This window comes from Castanea sativa, chromosome 8 (genome assembly GCF_040712315.1).
Source record: "Castanea sativa cultivar Marrone di Chiusa Pesio chromosome 8, ASM4071231v1".
NCBI lineage: Eukaryota > Viridiplantae > Streptophyta > Magnoliopsida > Fagales > Fagaceae > Castanea > Castanea sativa.
Genome location: NC_134020.1, coordinates 54,241,594 through 54,259,999, shown reverse-complemented (window position 1 = coordinate 54,259,999; position 18,406 = coordinate 54,241,594). Strand labels below are relative to the sequence as shown.

At 32.8% G+C, this 18,406-nt stretch overlaps 2 protein-coding genes across 2 annotated transcripts; one reads left to right on the top strand and one right to left on the bottom strand.

The window, feature by feature from the left end:
* Positions 1 to 3,028: 3,028 nt before the first annotated feature.
* LOC142608316 (GDSL esterase/lipase 6) lies at positions 3,029 to 6,124 on the bottom strand. The gene is made up of 4 exons (XM_075780067.1): positions 5,785 to 6,124; positions 5,138 to 5,283; positions 4,211 to 4,676; positions 3,029 to 3,579 (listed from the first exon to the last, which is right to left on the bottom strand). The coding sequence occupies exons 1-4, from the start codon at positions 6,014 to 6,016 to the stop codon at positions 3,335 to 3,337; spliced, it is 1,089 nt and encodes a 362-aa protein (XP_075636182.1). The 5' UTR covers positions 6,017 to 6,124; the 3' UTR covers positions 3,029 to 3,334.
* A 3,544-nt stretch (positions 6,125 to 9,668) lies between these two features.
* LOC142608257 (uncharacterized) lies at positions 9,669 to 17,947 on the top strand. Its single transcript, XM_075779998.1, has 13 exons — positions 9,669 to 9,912; positions 12,493 to 12,602; positions 12,694 to 12,804; positions 12,936 to 12,993; positions 13,267 to 13,356; positions 13,719 to 13,813; positions 13,957 to 14,010; positions 14,308 to 14,445; positions 14,688 to 14,745; positions 14,847 to 14,961; positions 15,138 to 15,207; positions 17,166 to 17,237; positions 17,457 to 17,947. Exons 1-13 carry the CDS (start codon positions 9,738 to 9,740, stop codon positions 17,571 to 17,573), a joined length of 1,263 nt encoding a protein of 420 aa, XP_075636113.1. The 5' UTR covers positions 9,669 to 9,737; the 3' UTR covers positions 17,574 to 17,947.
* The last annotated feature ends 459 nt before the right edge of the window (positions 17,948 to 18,406 follow it).

The window sequence follows — 18,406 nt, the reverse complement described above, 5'->3', positions numbered from 1 at the left end:
GAGAGGAAATGGGAGTGGATTTGAACGATGTTTAAACAGAAGAATTTAAGTGTGAAAATGAAACTAAAGGAAAGAAAAGAGTGAAGGAAGTGCCAAGTTCCATTAATGCAACAATCTCCTCAATTGCGAGGAACTGGGAGTAATTTTGAAGGATATATGTGTAGTGTAAACAGAAGAAGATAAGAGAGAAAATGAGAGGGAAGAAAAGAGAGTGAATGACGTGGAAACTTCCATTAATACCATATTTTAATTCACCTTAATTGGTAGGAAATGGGGTATGAGAGTGATTTTGAAGGGTGTGATGTGATAAACAAAGGATTTCGCTCTCTCTACTAGATAAAGAAAAATGAGATTTATTTTTCATCTATTCACTTTTTTATTTTATGTACTGAGGACACATTATGAAAATTTCTATAGTATACTACATCAATGGAGTATTTAAGAGAGAGAAATATGGTATTGATTAAGATTTGTAACCACATTGGAGGAGAAAACTCTAATTGGCTTGAAGTTGAAGAGCCCACGATCCATCGACTAAATCTCGTCAAGTGTTGGCCTTGACCAAACATGATTGCGGGATGATCAAGCTAACTAGCACAAGGTCTCCCTTGGTGTATTTGGAGTAAAGAATTCGTCGATCATTTCATTTAATATAAAGAAGTGTTCCAAAGAAGAAGTAATTGGTAGGCAATTTTTACTTAGTATACAACTTTCTCATTTTTTGTAGGGTGAGATCGATATGTAATTGGTAGGCAATCTTTCATCTCTTTTTTATCTTTTTAAGGAATGATTCAAGAACTTGAAACCACGATTTTGATGCTTTTAGTGAAAGACACTATTTGCCTTCTTACTAAGGCCCGACCTGTAACAAGAACCTATAATTCCCTTCTCCTAAATCACTAAGTCACGCTTTTTCATAACCACTATTGCTATTCTGTAATTTTTCTTCAAGATCTTCTTTTGGATTCGATATTAATTTAATTTTTAGAAGGCTTATGAATTATGACCAATCCCATTGGTTAATTTTTTCTCAACTAATAAAGATGATTTCTTATTTTCCTCAGGTACATATTACATCACTAGAGATTGTTCTTTTCCCACCCTTATTCGGTTGTAACCTTTGTTTTGATCCAAATTTTTTATTAAATCCCCCCACCTACACAAACTTTAAACTAGGATTGATAAGAGAATGCAAAATTTCAATTTTCAAGTAATGCAATTCCGAATATTAATTTTTGTCGGTGGGTTTCACACTTGCGGTTATCACAAATTGGACGGTGGACAGGCATGTGTAATCTGTGTACACCAATAAAAAAACAGTGTGTACGGAAACAAGTGATACTGATGGGTTCAGTATGCACTGTGCTCTTAGATGAGGTGCTTCAATCTGAATTCCTATCTTTTTCTAATCATCATCTGGTGTCCTATTTCTTATCTAGCAACAAACGTTCGAGCCCACCAATTAGGTACTCTTTTTTGTTTTTTTTGGTAGTGAAAATTCAACTGAAATTCATGACTTTTTAAGGTTTAACAACATTTTCAATCTAATAATAAGTGTAATTAATCAATGAAAAGCCATCAATTATCTATAAAAGCAAAAGAGGTGGGGAATTAATGTTTATCAGATAGCAAGGTCCTACCCCAATTTATGCTTTGCTTTGGTGGTCAGGTGGTGGATTGGATATGACAGCTATAAGATTTCTTTTTTCTTGGTACATTAAAATTATTGAATGGTGTGGGAGTTGTGGCACTTGAATAAAATAGTGAGGAAAAAATAAAAATTAAACCATAGTTTTTTTTTTAAACCTAGCATTTTGTGATCGGATTGAGTTTGTCTCCAAATCAATCCACTATGTGCCAATTCAAACGACTATTTATATGTAGTTTTAATCATACTATATAAATATATAATCTTGATTAGTCTTCAATTTCATTATTTTTTTTTTAATTTTAAAGATAATTGTAAGAAATTATTCATGAAAATCAATTAAAAATTGCTCCTTTCATCCTTGGATCTTCTTCATTATCCTTTCTTTTATCCCATTAAAGATTTGTGCTCTTGACTCACCCACCATAGTTAGTAACTGAAGATATTTCATGCCTGGATATCATTTGGGCACACATGATTCACTATATTTCTTCTTTTATTGCCCCTTCAGTGATTTGGTTGAAGAATAGTGAGGTCTTTACTTATCCTTATTAATCTTACGATTAAAGACTTGTGAATAAATGTTGAATAGATGAATAATACGTTGACATCCCACATTTTTGGCTTCGCAAAATAGGATGTTATCGTCTTCCATCAACATATGTAAGAACTTTTCTTTTCCACAATCACATGCTCTCTCAATCACCCTATGCTACCCTTCCTTGTCCCATTGCCACTATATATCAGTCGAAATCCTCACCCACCAATTCACCTCCCAAGCCCAAAATTCAACTTTATTGTGGTTTATTATTATTTTAATATCTTGAAAAATTACAACATTATGAATATGAAAGATTCAATGAAAATTTTGAAGAGAATGCATAATAGACAATATGGTCTACATTTGATCCCTAACTCAGGTATAGAGACTAAAGGTTGGAGAAATAGGGAATTGATAAAAATAAGAAAAGAAAGAAAGAAAAAAAAAATTAAGTCGTTTTAGCCTTTTAAGTTCTTCTTGATGGTTAATGGATGAAATTAAACCATCACATATGTTTTTTATAAATTCAAATTCGAGTTCTCCGAGAGTGTGTTTGAGAATAGTATATTTATAAAAACTTATTTACATAGTGTTTATTAAAAGATACAGTTTTTTGTAATTTTTTGTGTTAAGTATATGACAAAAAACTAAAAGTTTAATTATTTGTATAAAAAAAAATTGAAACAAAGAGTAAAAAGCAAAAAGCAAAAATGTTTTTTTTCCAAACACTCCTAATAAAAGAGAACACGCTAGGTTACCTGGTGGATGGAAGTCATGGAACTACCACATTGAATGAAATGAGAAATACTGAAAGAAGTTGAAAAAAAAAAATAACAAAATTATACAAACGAGAATGAAAATGTACCAAAACTCAAAAGGTGTGATTTGTAATTGAGCCTTAAAAAAAGAAAAAAAGGACTTTCACTTGCAGGATGTGGTCTTGCAATGCAAGCATGTCTTGTATTGGGCCTAACACATGAACTGAAACTTTTTGCATTGGGGCCTTGATGAACTCAAAACCTGTGATCTGTAATTGCTCATAACAAAACTATTGGTTCTAATAAGCACTTGCAGTTGATAAACTAATTCCAACGTAATTACAAATTATCTAAAATAATTTGTTTAGTTATTTATTAATTTGACAATCAGTCTAAACCGGAATGAAGGGTGATATTGGCTAGAGTTCTCAAATTAAATGGCCTGATTCGAGATTTCCTTCCACCCCATAAAGCCTTCGAGACGAGCTTGTAAGCATGTTCTGATGGATGGAAAAAATCCCAGAACAAGAACACATTCGGGTTTGAACAAATCTTGTAGCCTTTCTTGCCACATTGCAGCATTCCTCCAAGAGTTCCATCACCACAACATGCATTACATACGTCAGAGAAACCTAGACAACAATAACAAACAAACCATTGAATTAGTAACATGGCGTTTCGATAATTAATTTTGTAGAGACTAAGAGAAACTATGAGAAACGGATTAAGATCCTCTAGGTTCTTAAGACAGACTAGAATATTATCCATCTATTTTTGAATGAATGAATTTTGAATTTATTACAACATCAACATTTGATGATGTAGTAAAATCTAATCCGCTCAATTCAAAATAGATGAATAGAATTTTATGAACTCCATGATGGAGTTACACTACGAACTATAAAGGATCTTAATCCGATGGATATTACGTTCCCATTACTCTAAAGGGTCCGTTTGGATAGAGCTTATTGCTGAAAATTGAAAACTGAAAATACTGTACCAAAATAATTTTAAAATGTGTGAATAGTACCACATGACCCATTTTTAATGAAAAAGTTACTGAAAAGTAAAATTTGTGGGTCCGTGAACAGTGCACGAATGCACTGTTCACGGAAGACTTGGTCAACAACTGCGGCTGGGAAGGAAAAAAAAAAAAAAAAAAAAACTGAAGGCTGGACGCTGGACGCAGCCTCCCAATCCAAACACACGCTAAGTATGCAAGAAACAAATCTGAGTAAAAAATATGAAAGCTTAGAGGTTTACGAAAGTGGACTGGATTCGCTCGAAATTTCTGAACAATGTTGTAAATTGCCCCATAAACCCCAATTGCATGGGGGTACTTAATGTGCATATGTTTGACCAAACTTTCCAATCCACGGTTGTATTCTTTGACCATCACATTCATCTTTCCATAACATCTATCATTTGGTACACCGGGCAAGAGGGCCCTAGCTGGAACACAGCCAACGGGACCTAATGAAAACAAAGCAATCTTACGAGCACCAAGCTTGTAAATCTGATCAACAAAAGTCTCTACTTCAACAAGCATGGCTTGAACATAGGCATGTGGATCAGGCTTTGGTGGGTTAGAAGGGACGAAGTAGTTGAATATGTCATTGGAACCAGCCTCGAAGAAGAAGAAAGACTTTTGGACCAAACTTTTATCAATCCAATTTTGCTCCATCAGTGTTCGGAATTGTTGTAGCTGGTCTTGCATTGGGATGACCCTCTATGCAATCCACATGCATGTAAAGATGACAGTGCTTAGCTTTAGGTAAATTACATGTGGCTAAGTAAAATAAGAGATCGCAGTAAAAACATGTGAGGGGGGTGGGGGTGGGGGAGGGGGGGGGGGGTGATAGTCAGGAAGATAAATACAATCCAATTAAAAGTTTCCGGTGCGCAAATAAATACTGGTAAAATTTAAATACAATACTTTAAGTGCAATGCATTAAGTTTTTCAATTAAATTCAACCACTTGATCAATTAATTATTTTTGAAAGAATAACATTATTCTTATTTTATTGATTAACACAACAAAATGTTTGTTTTATTGAGAACCTAATGTACCCATTTTACTGTACTTAAGTTTTAACTATAAATATATATCTAGACGATCTAAAAGGAATATTACGATGGTAGAACATTTTATCTTCCATAGTTTATTCCAAATGAAAAAGAGTTTGTTACCTCTTCCTTGTTTGTTCCCCGCAAAACACCACTTCCAGCGCTAGCAAAGTTTATTCCATTGTGTGGATAACTCTTTCTACTTCCCTTCATAACCGCAATCTTTGCCTCGAGGTATGGTATCTGGAAATCAATACCGATAAACTGGGCTGTCACATTCACACACCAAGAAAGGAACTAATAAATTAGTCAAACAAGAATAATCAAAACAAGTTTGGTAATTGAGAATTTCTAGAGTTCTTAAAATGGACAAGGCTTAGGTTCAATGTTTTTGTGCACTAAATCCGTTGAGATGTGGACATGTAACAAGTGTTCGACATGTCTTGCATTTCAACTGGTCCAATGCACAAAAACATTAGACCTAAGCTAGTTCCTCTTAAGAAAACTCTATGTCCAAGATAAAACTACTAATATCATATTCATTCATTCATTCGGTAATAAGTAAATTAAATTTTATCATATCATCAATATTTAAATAAAGGTTGATTATTACCAAATTGCTATCTATTTAAATTATAGACAATGTAAATTCCAATCCGCTCATATTGAAATAGATGGATTTTTGTAATTTCAGTGTACAGTAATTCTAAGAACTCTAGAGGATCTTAATCCAAGTTTGGTGCAAGTAAATTAAGAAGCTAGCCACTTACAAATGAAGTCAACAACTGTTCTGCCATTAGTGAACCTCCCAGTGGGGTGGTGGAAGAAACTTGAGCTGTAAGGAGGGAAATCCGCTTGGGCAGTGCAATTTTTGATGAAGTGGTTGTTCCCGGCATCAAAGACGGAATCTCCAAAGCTGAAGATTGCCGGAATATTGTATGGAGAAACTGAAACGCATGATGTACTAGTAAGGAAGAGAAGTGTGAGGAAAAGATTTTCCATGTGAAATAAAGTCAGCCTGAACAAAGTGGCATAGAGAACAAGAGAAATTTAAGGGGTTTTATATATGAACAAATTCAAAAAAGTTGACCCGTTTAGTAAGGAAAATGGCCAGGCCAAAATAAAACAGAATGCAACAGAATGCACGAGCATAGTGCATGGAATAGCCGTTTTATATTCCTCACTTTTTATGAATATATGTGCCAATTAACTTTAAAAATATTAATCAATATTCAAAAAAAAAAAAAAACAAATAATTGTTAATCAAAATAAATAACAATGAACTAATCATTTCATATCATCAATGAACGAAAATAATCAATTTATTGTTAATAACAATCAATGTAAGATAGTAATCTAAATTCATAAATTTTAAACATCTAATTTAGTTCATTCAAATAATTTAAGCCTTGTGGTTGAAGGTTACTAAGAAAGTTTAGTGATTAGCTAGAAAAAGTGTAATGAGTCTGTGAATGATAATAAAGGCAAATTTGGGATAAGGCAAAAAAAAAGCATGGGACAAGATTGGTATGATATAGACTTTGGAGTGTAAAGACTACTTTTTCCTTCTTTTGATGCCAGGTTTCACTGCTCTGGAGCGTTTTTTTTTTTGTCATTGTTCCAAGTGTGGACTGTGGAGTGTTTGGTTTTTTATATCAGGGAAAATTTGCTTAACGGTAGTATGTATGTGAAATTTCTGGTGGAGTCGGGGTACAGTTGCCCCCTCTCGCCCCCCCTTGGCTTTGCCTGTGTGTGCCAAAAACAGTTAAACTCTCTTTATTATTGCAATGGAAAGATCTTTAATTTGCATATTTTGGTTGGGTTATTTATATATAGGAATAGTTAGGAAAAACCTTTAAAGTTCAGTCAGATTGAAATTGAACATCAAGTTCCGTTTAGTTTGCATTAAAATACAAGGAAATTAATGCCATGAAAGTAGTAATTTTACTCCTCATGTGATAAAGGAAAATCTTATATTTTAATATGAGAGAGAGATGAAAAATGGAAAGAGAAATGGCTTTTCTCTTTTCTGTAGCTCATGACACTTATTGTTTGGATAAGGGGGAAGAGACTTAGTTTGGTAAATTTCAGTTTTTGGCTACACTATTTGATAGATTATGGATTGGAAGGAGAGACACTCATTATAGGTGGTTCATTATATCTCAGTTTGAGTTAGTTTGGTAAAATTATTGATTGAAGTAAGATTAATTTTACCTTCACAATTACATCTAGGTTTTCTTCTAAAAAAAAAAAATCATGCATGAGTTTCATTGAATGCATATTTACTTTATTTACAACATGACAAATTTTAATTAAAACTTTACATTTGTTACTATTCTTGCAGATACAATAGAATCTAAAACACTCATTAAATTGTTACTAAAATTTTAATAACCTTATTAATGTGGTGGAATTACCATTAGAACTCTAGCCATGGTCCCGCGCGATGCGCGGATAATGATTTAAGTTGTTATGTGAAAAATTTATATAGAATATCCAAAATATTTTTAAGTAATAACATGAAGTAATGTTGTAATAACATGAAGAGATTTTTGTTAAATTTAATGATGTAATTCAAATTTAAGGGGATGGAGAATATAAACTATAGGGAAAAAATTATAGAAATTAGAAATTAGTTATTATGTGGTGTAATATCTTATAAAAAATGTGGGGTTCTAAGTTGATTGTTTGTTTAATTATTTATTTTTTTGCTGAAATTTTTAATCATAATTTTTGTTTCTACATTGGCTTGGAGTTAGCATAAAAAATTTGTAATTTCATGTGAATGTTTTTTTTTTTTTTTTGAGAAAAATGTAAATGTTTAGTTGACTTATGGAAATATCATCTAAAGTTTATGATGTCACGTTTATGTTATTGAAGTATGATAGTAGTAAGTTAAACACTTAGTGAAAATAGTGATATACTATTAATAGAATTTTATTATAATCCAAATATGTAAAAAAGTTGAGGTGTAAAGCTAAATGAAAAATTACTCTTACAAAGCCCCACATGATAGAATCGCATAGGCTTTCACGTGATGTTTTTTCTTTTTATATATATATATAATTAGTGCATACTTATAGATAATTAATGTATATTCACTTCATTGACACAGTCAGTGAATTAAAAGTTTTACATAAATGTAAACTTTGATGAGGTGGAAACCTAAATAAGAGAAACTCAACCAATGTGTCATTTGGCAGAACCTCATACTCTCCTACATGAGGTTTCTGCTTTTTATTATATCCAAAATATTTTAAATTAACAGCACGAAGTAATGTTGCAATAATATGAAAAGAATTTTGTTAAATTAATGATTTGATTCAAAATTAAGGGAATGGAGAATTTAAACTATAGAGAAAAAGTTACATAAATTAGAAATTAGTTATTATGTGGTGTAATATCTTAAAAAAAGAATGTGGTGTAATAAGTTGATTGTTTGTTTAATCATTTATTTTTTTTTCTGAAATTTTTAATCATAATTTTTGTTTCTACATTGGCTTGGAGTTAGCATAAAAAATTTGTAATTTCATAGAAATGTTTAGTCTTTTTTTTTTTTTTTTTGTTGAGAAAACTGTAAATGTTTAGTTGGCTTATGGAAATATCATCTAAAATTTATGATGTCACATTTATGTTATTGAAGTATAATAGTGGTAAGTTAAACACTCAGTGAAAATAGTGATATCCTATTAATAGAATTTTATTATAATCCAAAAATGTAAAGAAGTTAAGGTGTAAAACTAAATGAAAAATTACTCTTACAAAGCGTCACATGACAGAATCGCATAGTCTCCTGCGTGATGTTTTTTCTTTCTTATATATACATATTTTTTTAAAAAACCATATAGAATTCTTATATATATATATAAAATCAGTGTATACTTATAGATAATTAATGTGTATTGACTTCATTGACACATTCAATGAATTAAAAGTTTTACATAAATGTAAACTTTGATGAGGTGGAAGCCCCAATAAGAGAAACTCAACAAATGAGCTACTTGGCAGAACCTCATGCTCTCCTATATGAAGTCTCTATTTTATATATATATATATATATATATATATATTTATTTATTTATTAGAGTGAGAGGTCCAACTCTGTTTTTTTTTTTTGAGGTCCAACACTGTTTAATATGCAATTATGCATATTTGATGAGTTAAAATCTTCTAAAATTTCTAGGGTAACCTCATTATAAAACTCCTAAAATCTTATATATATATATATATATATATATATATATATATCTAGAAATGAGTGGGGTGAATTTTATCATGTTATCAATAATTTTCTTCAAAAAAAATGTTATCAGTAATTTAAAATTTTAAATAAATACCAAATTAGTAATGGTTAATAATTTTGAAAAATACTAAAAATATTATAAAGTTTCTACAAACTAATGTAATACTGAATATTATTAATAGAAAAATATATAAATTACTCATTTTTAAATGAAGAGTTAGAATCTATTTAATCATAATCACAGATTCACAATAAATAAATCAAAAAAAAAAAAAAAAACAAAGAAGTGAAATCACATTTGATAATACGGTACCGTTTCATAAACCTTAAAGACAGCACTTCCTCGGACAAAAACAAACGCTGCGTTTCATGCTCATCCCTCTCTTTCAGTCAGTCAGTCTCACATAGTCACATTGTTTTTCTTTGTGCTTAGTTCGCATTTTCTCAGAGAGAGAGAGAGAGAGAGAGAGAGAGGGAAAGATGAGCAACAACGAAGCAAAAGAAGCAGAAGATCCAATGCGCAAAGCCACAGTCGCAGTAGAAGATCTTTACCACATTCAAGACACGTATTTTCCCACAAACCCAGATGACAAAATCTCCGAACTGCAAAAAGAATCCGATCTCGCTCTCAATCTCCTCGATTCCGTACCTCAAGGTGCAATTTTTCTCTATTTTCCAGCACACCCATTTCGATTCCTTGCTTATTTTCTATGTTAGAACACGTTTCCTGTATTGTAACCTATTTGGTAGCTGAGAAAATTGAGGATAAATGGGGTGGAAGGAATGTTGTGACTGTACATATGCTGCTGTTTTGTTTTGAGAATTGGAAAACATAGAAAACTAGTGGTATAAAAGACTTATTGGGTGGCAAGAATGCTTTTGTTTTGTTTTGTTTTTTTTTTTTCTTTTTGGGGTTCTGTGTTCACAGACTAAGCAAAGATATTTGAGGAATAATTTAAACTGAAGGTAGACAACTAGTTGTATAAAACACTAATGAGGTTGCAAGGTTGCTTTGAATTTAGTTTCCTTCATTCATAGACCAAACTAGGCTATTTGTTAGCTATTTAAGTTATTTTCTTGGGGTTTATGTTATTGAGTTTAGTGTGGAATGCTAGGCTTGATTGATTACAATTGTGTAGTGATTAGGATGAAACTGGAACTGGGTTTAGAGATTGATGGTGAAAAATTGAGATAAACCCATCTTCTCCAGATATGGGAAAAATAAAATGAACGATAGAATCGCTAAAACATAGGAGTATATGTTTTTCCTTTGACTTGCTTGTTTGCACATTGTGTACTGTTGATGATTTTATTTCATTCTTTTTAAATTGTTATTAAATGAAGACATTCACATGTATACATTCTACAATTAATTTGATGCTTGCTTTCTTTGGGAAGTTTGAGTTTGGCCAAGAGCCTTTCAGTGCAACTGGTTAACACTTCCTAGTGTTTCCAATGGAAACATCCAGAGTTCAAATTCCCCCTTCCCCAATTATCGAATTATATTTGGGAAGTTTGAGTTTGGCATTGACTATTTGAACCGTTAACCTTGTTTTGAAGTGGGTTTCTTAAATGTGTGCAAACTTGCATGAACTATTTGCAAGCATTCAATGCAGATATATCTCACTATCCATAATAATGAACAAGGGTGGCTAAGGAAGCAGTGTTAGTTGACACTTGACAGACTTTCTTAAACTAATTCATAAATGTTAATTACTTTTTGCATACTCAATTATCCTTTTTGTGGATCATTTTGGGGTCAGAATAAGACATAGAAACTGATAAAGGAGTTGAAAACTAGGTTGAAAATATAGATTTGTTGTTTGCCTCCCACTACATAGAAGGAACACTTGAATTTTCCAATGCTTATTTGCACTGTTTATTAGATGCTAAACAATGGTTTCCACTGGTGAAAGATCAATGTGAAAAAAAATTAACTAAACTGACTTTGGTTTCCAATGAGTTCTAGCTCAAGAAGCACTTTCTTTCTCATAAGAATGGATGGAGAGTGAGGGTGCACGGGTAACTTACTTTTTCAAAAATGAAAAAAAAAAAAAAAACTAAATTGTACAAAATCTAAAGGTGATGTTGTGGATATAATGTCTCACCCACTCCTGTAACTTACCATTAAACAAAGGCAAACAAATTTTGAAACACTTTTCATGGTTATTATAGGACTGTATGCTTTTTTATATGATTGAACTGTATACAAATTTCATTTATTTATGTTTATGAATGTGATATCGTAAATTATGCTCAATATACATTTTAAATGCTTCAGTATTAATTGACGTTGCTTTCATATTGATGGAAGCATGTGTAATTCTCTTTTTTATTATCTTGATGTGGATTAGCACAATGCTTGATACTCATGTTTTTGTCTCCAGTTTATATGATTTTTAATAAATTGATTGAAGCATTTGCTTGAAAACCTAGGGACCCTGATGGATCATATTTAACCTAGGGAAATTGTGAAAGATCTTTTGACGAATTTTTTATTTCTATACGGTTATAGACATAGTGATAATGATTTTTTGGCAGCTTCCATTTGAAATTTGTTGGGGAATTTCTAATTTAATGTCTAGTGTATTAAGAGACAAAACTACTGGTACAGTATTCAGTAGTTCTATTAAGATGTATGGAGATCCAATTTTGTATGAATTTAAGGTAATTTTTTACATTTAACTTGAGGAATTTTGCTTGATGTTGTCTTGCTATGGTGACTGGTATATAAATTTTTGGCTGTATGGAGGTAACAGATAAGTGAACCAAATAATTGCATTTCAAATATATGGTAACCAGATACATAGGCGTTTGTAATTTTGTATGTGGTTAACTTCTAAATGATCATATGCAGTACATCCATACATGGGATGGCACTCTACATTGCTTGTGCCTATGATACAGCTGACTATAGTTTGGTGATTGCTTAAATGATTGTCAATGTTATTACTATTACTATTACTATTACTATTACTAGTACTAGTACTGGTAATAATAATAATAATAATAATAATAATAATAATAATAATAATAATTATTATTATTATTATTATTATTATTATTATTATGTTTACCACTATTATTATTTTGGCTAGGGGAAGTCAGGCTCACCCCTATAGGGATGAGCTGGAGGCACCACTAGGCCATGAGGCCTTTGGAAATTTTTATTATTTGCTAACATCTGTATTTGTCTCATTTAGTTCTATGTGAAAAATTATGTGTCCTTGGGCAGAACAAAGAAAATCACCCTTGCAGCGTGCAACATATGAATATCTGAGAGGAAAGATATTGGATGTATTTCCAGACTATCGGAAGGAAGCAGAGGATCATCTCTCGAAAGCTGTAAGTGAGAAGAAATTGTTAGTTCAACAGTGCCATGTCTTGTAGTGCTCCAGTTGAGTTCTTTTTCAATCCTGGCTGTTCCATGTTCCAGGTTAAGTTGAATCCATCACTTGCAGATGCTTGGCTGTGTTTAGGCAACTGCATCTGGAAGAAAGGAGATCTATCTTCGGCAAAGAACTGCTTCACTCTTGCATTAAGCAAGGTTATTGCTGATATTGGATTTCTGTTGATCTTATCAACAGACCTTCCTTTGTGTTTTCATATAATTTTTTTACTGATAAGTTTTTATTTTCATATCTGTTACTAAAAGATGTTCATAATTGTCTCATCCAGGGTCCTAATAAAAAAATACTTTGTCAGTTGTCCATGCTTGAAAGAAGAATGGCTCAAGGCAAGGCTTTTTTTACCTGTTTTGGAAACCACTTTATGCTGTAGTCAGCTTTTCCTTGGTTCTTTGGTGCTTGTGGAAATAAATAAGAAGCCAAGAATGTTTAGCTTGAACCTTTGGCTTTCTGGGGCTTTATGTCTGGCTAAAGGGGCATGGTAACAAAAAAAAAGGAAAGAAAAAGAGAACTGTTAATGGGATAAGTTGGATAGAAATTTCTATTTTTTAAGTGTACAAGTCAGAAGAGAAACCTTATTTTTATAATTACCCCTTTTGTAGGAACTGAGAATGAGGCAGAAATTGTCGAGGAAAGCATTCAACATGCTAAGGAAGCTATTACCTTGGATGTCAAGGATGGGAATTCTTGGTGTAAGAATTTTTTAATGCTACCATTATCACAATATAAAGACTTTGTATAATGTGATAGACATGTGACACATTGCAATACACATGACAATGTGGTATTGACTTAAACATATAATTTACTTGTGATTTTTGGTCATCTTTGTTCTGGCTAGCTTCATTGTAATATAGCTGACAAATTGCTCATCATGCTGCACATGCACATATATTAGTTTTGGGACAGAAGTAACAAATATGATGTCTCTTTCTACGTTAAGCTGCTGTTATTATTTTCTAGTTACTTAGTTTTCTTGAAAATCTGGCAGAATGCTTATTCATTCCATCTGCTTCTTTTCTATATCCTGTAATATGGTTAATTTTATTGGTAGACAACCTTGGAAATGCATGCCTTACAAGCTTCTTTGTGACTGGAGCTTGGGATCACAGCAAACTTCAGCAGTCTTCAAAAGCATACCAAAATGCTGTAAGTCTGCAGCGTAAGAACTTTCCCTAGGAATTTTCTGGTTCAAGATGATTTTCTCATGATTATGGTTTGCCAAGCATGTTGAATTTTCTCTCATATTCTATTATATAAAGGGTTTGTTGTCATATCTTATATTATATCAGGAGAAAGATGATAGAATGAAGTCCAATCCAGATCTCTATTTTAACTGTGCTACTGTAAGTTTCAACTCTCTCTCTTTCTCTCTCTGTATTCTGAGTCATGTTGGTGAGGACTTCATGTTGGAGAAAAAGACCATGTGACTGAGGATCCATAGCTGATCCCAAATTTTGGGAATAAGATTTTGTTGTTGTTGTTTGTGAGGAATTCATTTCCTTTTTGTATTCAGAGTCATGCTCTTTTATGCCCCATTACTTTCTCTATCAACATGAAGAGCATAAATATGTTGTTGCTGGCTATTCACTGTTTAATCACTCATATGTTCTGTACATATATGGTGGAACTTCTGTTTTTAGGTAAACAAATATCTAGAGAACTATGAGAGGGCCCTTAGTGGATTCGAAGCTGCTGCTTTAAAGGATCCTGGTCTCAACGCTACAGAGGAGGTTCAAAAGATGGTTAATCTTCTTGACAAGTTGGAGAATATGTTGAGGGTAATTCATCTCCCCAGTGGATTTTTAGTCTTTTGTTTTATTTATTAAGTCTGCACACCGATGATTTTATCTTTTGTAGTCAAGAAGATTTTGAAGTCTATATTGTTATATTTAACATTGTAGTCATTCTGAAGTCGTTATAGTATCTACAAAATAAATTACCTATCCAAAGAAAAGAAAAAAGATGTGTAAAATATCCATTTATAAAGATGCAGCTGGAGCTTACAAGATTTTTCTTTCAGGGACATGCTAGATCTAAACGACTTGCATCTTTATCATCATCACTGGCTGCTGTTAATTGTAATATACCTCTAACTTCTCCATGTATATGAGTCTGTGGTTGATTGTGGACTTGAGTGAGCCTGATATCTTTTTTATTACATTGCATGTTCTATTGAAAGTGAATTCCTCATACAAAAGAGCCACTATAGATCTTCTGTTAGACGGTCTGAACAAAGCAGTAGCTGTAGTTGGAAAAGTTCTATTCTTCATTAAGCATGATAATGTTGCTCCCCTGTAAGTCTTCTGTTTGACGACTCTATCTTAATTTGTTAATTTGGATATTAAAATATTTCATGTAAGGTTCTGCTACACTTGTCTTAGATTTTCTATTGCTTATAATAAAACTCTAAATTTTGAATTGTCTAGTGTTTGATAAATGATTCTCACTCCACAAATTTCTATCTTTGCAGATACTATCTTTTATGTGATTCAAATCAAATATGCTTCATTCTATCAGTATATGGTATTCACAGTGACACGGTAAGATTGACTGTTTAGGTTTCAATTTATATCTTTTTTTCCCTTGGAGAAGGGCTTTTCTTTTTTCTTTTTTGGGGGGGGGGGGGGGGGGGGGGCAGCGCTGTTGGGGTATGAAGCACCCTTTTATCTTATGAGTTTATTCCATATAATCTGGTGGAAAGAACTTCTCTATCTATGAAATAGATCGTTGAGGTTGCTTTCAGTCTAGTCTTGAGTTATTCTTTTTTTTTTTGATAAGTAGTCTTGAGTTATTCTTCCCACTTAGGAAGCATGGATTGGTGTGTCCATGTCAACTACAGACTGAAGTTTTGAATACTGTTGTGGACTGGTCACTGGAACAAAATATATCAGTATTGGTGTTCCGTTTTGGATTACTGCTATACATATAGTCCGTATACTTGTATATATAAAGTTAATACTCATGAAAAAATATAGGAATTACATAGTTCATGCCATGCCATTAAGGCATTAACTAAAATAAAAAGTTGAGAACATGAAAACAAAATATCATAAGGTTCATAAAATCTCATACATAATTGATAAATCCAATGGAAAGACATTCAAGTCAATACTATGACTTATTATCAACATAAAATTGAGGATCCAATTCAGGACCCTTAGTCAAGACATTATCATCATCAAATTTTTTTTTTTTTTGATAAGTAATAAAGCTTTATTGATACTTCCACAATCCAAGTCTTCTCCATCAAGAAGCTCAGGCTAATGTATCTTGTTGGGAGTGGATGAGCTTGCCAGAGTGAGGGAGAGCTGTGGTTGCCAAGTGCCGAGACTTGATATTGTGACTTGTCACTTGCTGTGATGAGTGCTGAGGGCCCAAGTTGGTGAGTTCATGAGAGATGAGAGTGAGAGTGCCAGAAATGAGAGGCCAAAAGGTCTGATTTGAGGGAGGAAGAAATTATCATAAACCTAAAGTTCAAAAAAAAAAAAAAAAAACTTAGCTCAAATTCTATTGGTAGATGAAACAGAGTTTTCATCCAAAATGTCAGGAATTGACTGGAATTCCCCAAACACTTCAGTATGGCCTGGTATTTGGGCCGATACAGAATTGAGGGTTGCTATGTATTGGTTTATGTGCTTGTACGGAATGCTAACTATTATTGGTTGCCTGCATGTCCATGACTTGTCGGGTGGAGAATTTTGATTCTTTATTGAAGACATGGTGGAGACATGACAGCTACCACACATACCAAAAAAAGATTTTTTAGTCCTATTTTTTCTTTGTTTTTATTGTAGTCTGTATTAATTATTTTGATTTTCAAGAATGAGTGGAGGTTAAGGCCGTGGGTTCAAAACCATTTGGATGTGTGTATCTTATCAATCACAAAAACAAAGTCTTGGTCCCAAAATTGACTTGTACTGGCATTAATGGCCAGTTAACTTTACTACTTCTAGGACTATGCTGCTGCCACTACTTATAATGATGATGATGATAATGATTGGAATGCTAACTCAATGGGGGTGACTTTCACTCCTTGATAAATATTTAGTTTCTTGATTCACTATTTGATAAGCCTTCATGTTCCAGCTATACCAGCCAAATCTGGCCATGTAACGGTTAAGACTACTGTGGAATTTTCTCTCAACACCATTCCACATCATGAAATATGTCTTGGTTTTGAGGCTTTTCTACTGGAAAAAGAGATTCCATAATCCTTGGATTCCATGAGTGCATGAGCATGTGTGTGCTTGAAGGCACATTTACATTCTTGTGTGGTTCAGTGAATAGTTTTCTAATGACTTCATTCTCAAGTTCTGGCTTCCTTTTACTTCCACCTGTAAATACTGAGGTCATGGATAAGGTCAATAAAGGATTAAGTGATCATTCATAAAAATTAAATATATTGATTTGTTCTCAACCTTGCATGTAATTTGCAAACAGTTGTTCTTTTGTCTTTCATTTGTTCAAGTAATATTAGAACTGTCCCTTGTCCTCACAGATCAAAGAAGGAGATCAGCTAACTTTATTGGAACCTTATTACCGTCATTTTGATTTTTCTTGGAAGGAAAAGGTACATTCTTGTGCAATCTTCTTGACATTTCATGCCTTTTGATTTGTAGATATAAAAACTAACTTGCTTTGATACATTCTGTTTCATGAAATATTGTATTATTTAACTTCAGGGTAACTATAAAAAATATGCTTATTCCTTTAATTGATGTGTCTAAGTTAAATAACGAGACCATTCTTATTCCTGAGTCTCTTTTTATTTCTGTGTATATTGGAACAGCACTACCAGTTCAAGTCAATTCGTATAGATTTCTTGGAACAAGTTCTTGTTAATGGGAAAGCTCTTTCTTCTCGCCAAGCTGTCCGTACATCAATCTATGCACAGCATAAACCATGAGAAGTTGAATCATGTAACTTGTGTGTATCATGCTGGTGTTTTTTTTGGTCGGTCCTGATTCATTTTGTGTTGTATCATTTGTAAATAGTATAGGGATAAAATATTTAAAGAAAAATATGAGATAATTTTTTGCCCCAAGTCAAATGGACAACAGAAAACAGTGCATTGCTGCATTATGTTGGGAGTTGCACATAGATGAATATTGTTCATGGTTACTAGTTGGTGTTCTTTCAAATGCTTGAGTGGTTTCTGTGGAAAGCCTCTGATTTTGTATTTGCCAAGCATTCGTTTAAAAATTTCATGACACTTTATCTTGTATTAATCTACCAGTGGTTTTCTTTGCTGAATGACAGAATATTTTATTTTTGTTTGGCTATATTAGTATTACTCTTCACATTGCAACCCGACTGTAACACAATTCATTGGGACTATGTCCAATGAAACGGAGGTTGTTACTTTGAATCTTCTCTTCCTCTTGCAAAATCCAAAATATAGGTGTAAAAGAAACGAGTAAAACTTAGGTGTTGGACCTTAGATTTGCCAGGATCAATTATGTAGTTGAACCACATGATTAAATTTGATTGTCATTAAAGGAAGATAACATAATTTGCCTATCATCCTACAAAGTACAAAGATGTGGGCTGGGCCTAGATACCCATCAGGGTGTGGCTTGTGTCCGGTGAAAGTTTCCACTGGACACGTTGGATGGTGGATACGTGTCCACTATTGGACACGTGTCCGAATCCAGACGTGTTCAGTGGAAATTTCCATTGGACAGAAGCCTTACACTACCCATCAAGCCAGCAGCTCCAAGATGATTCATCATACCTGTT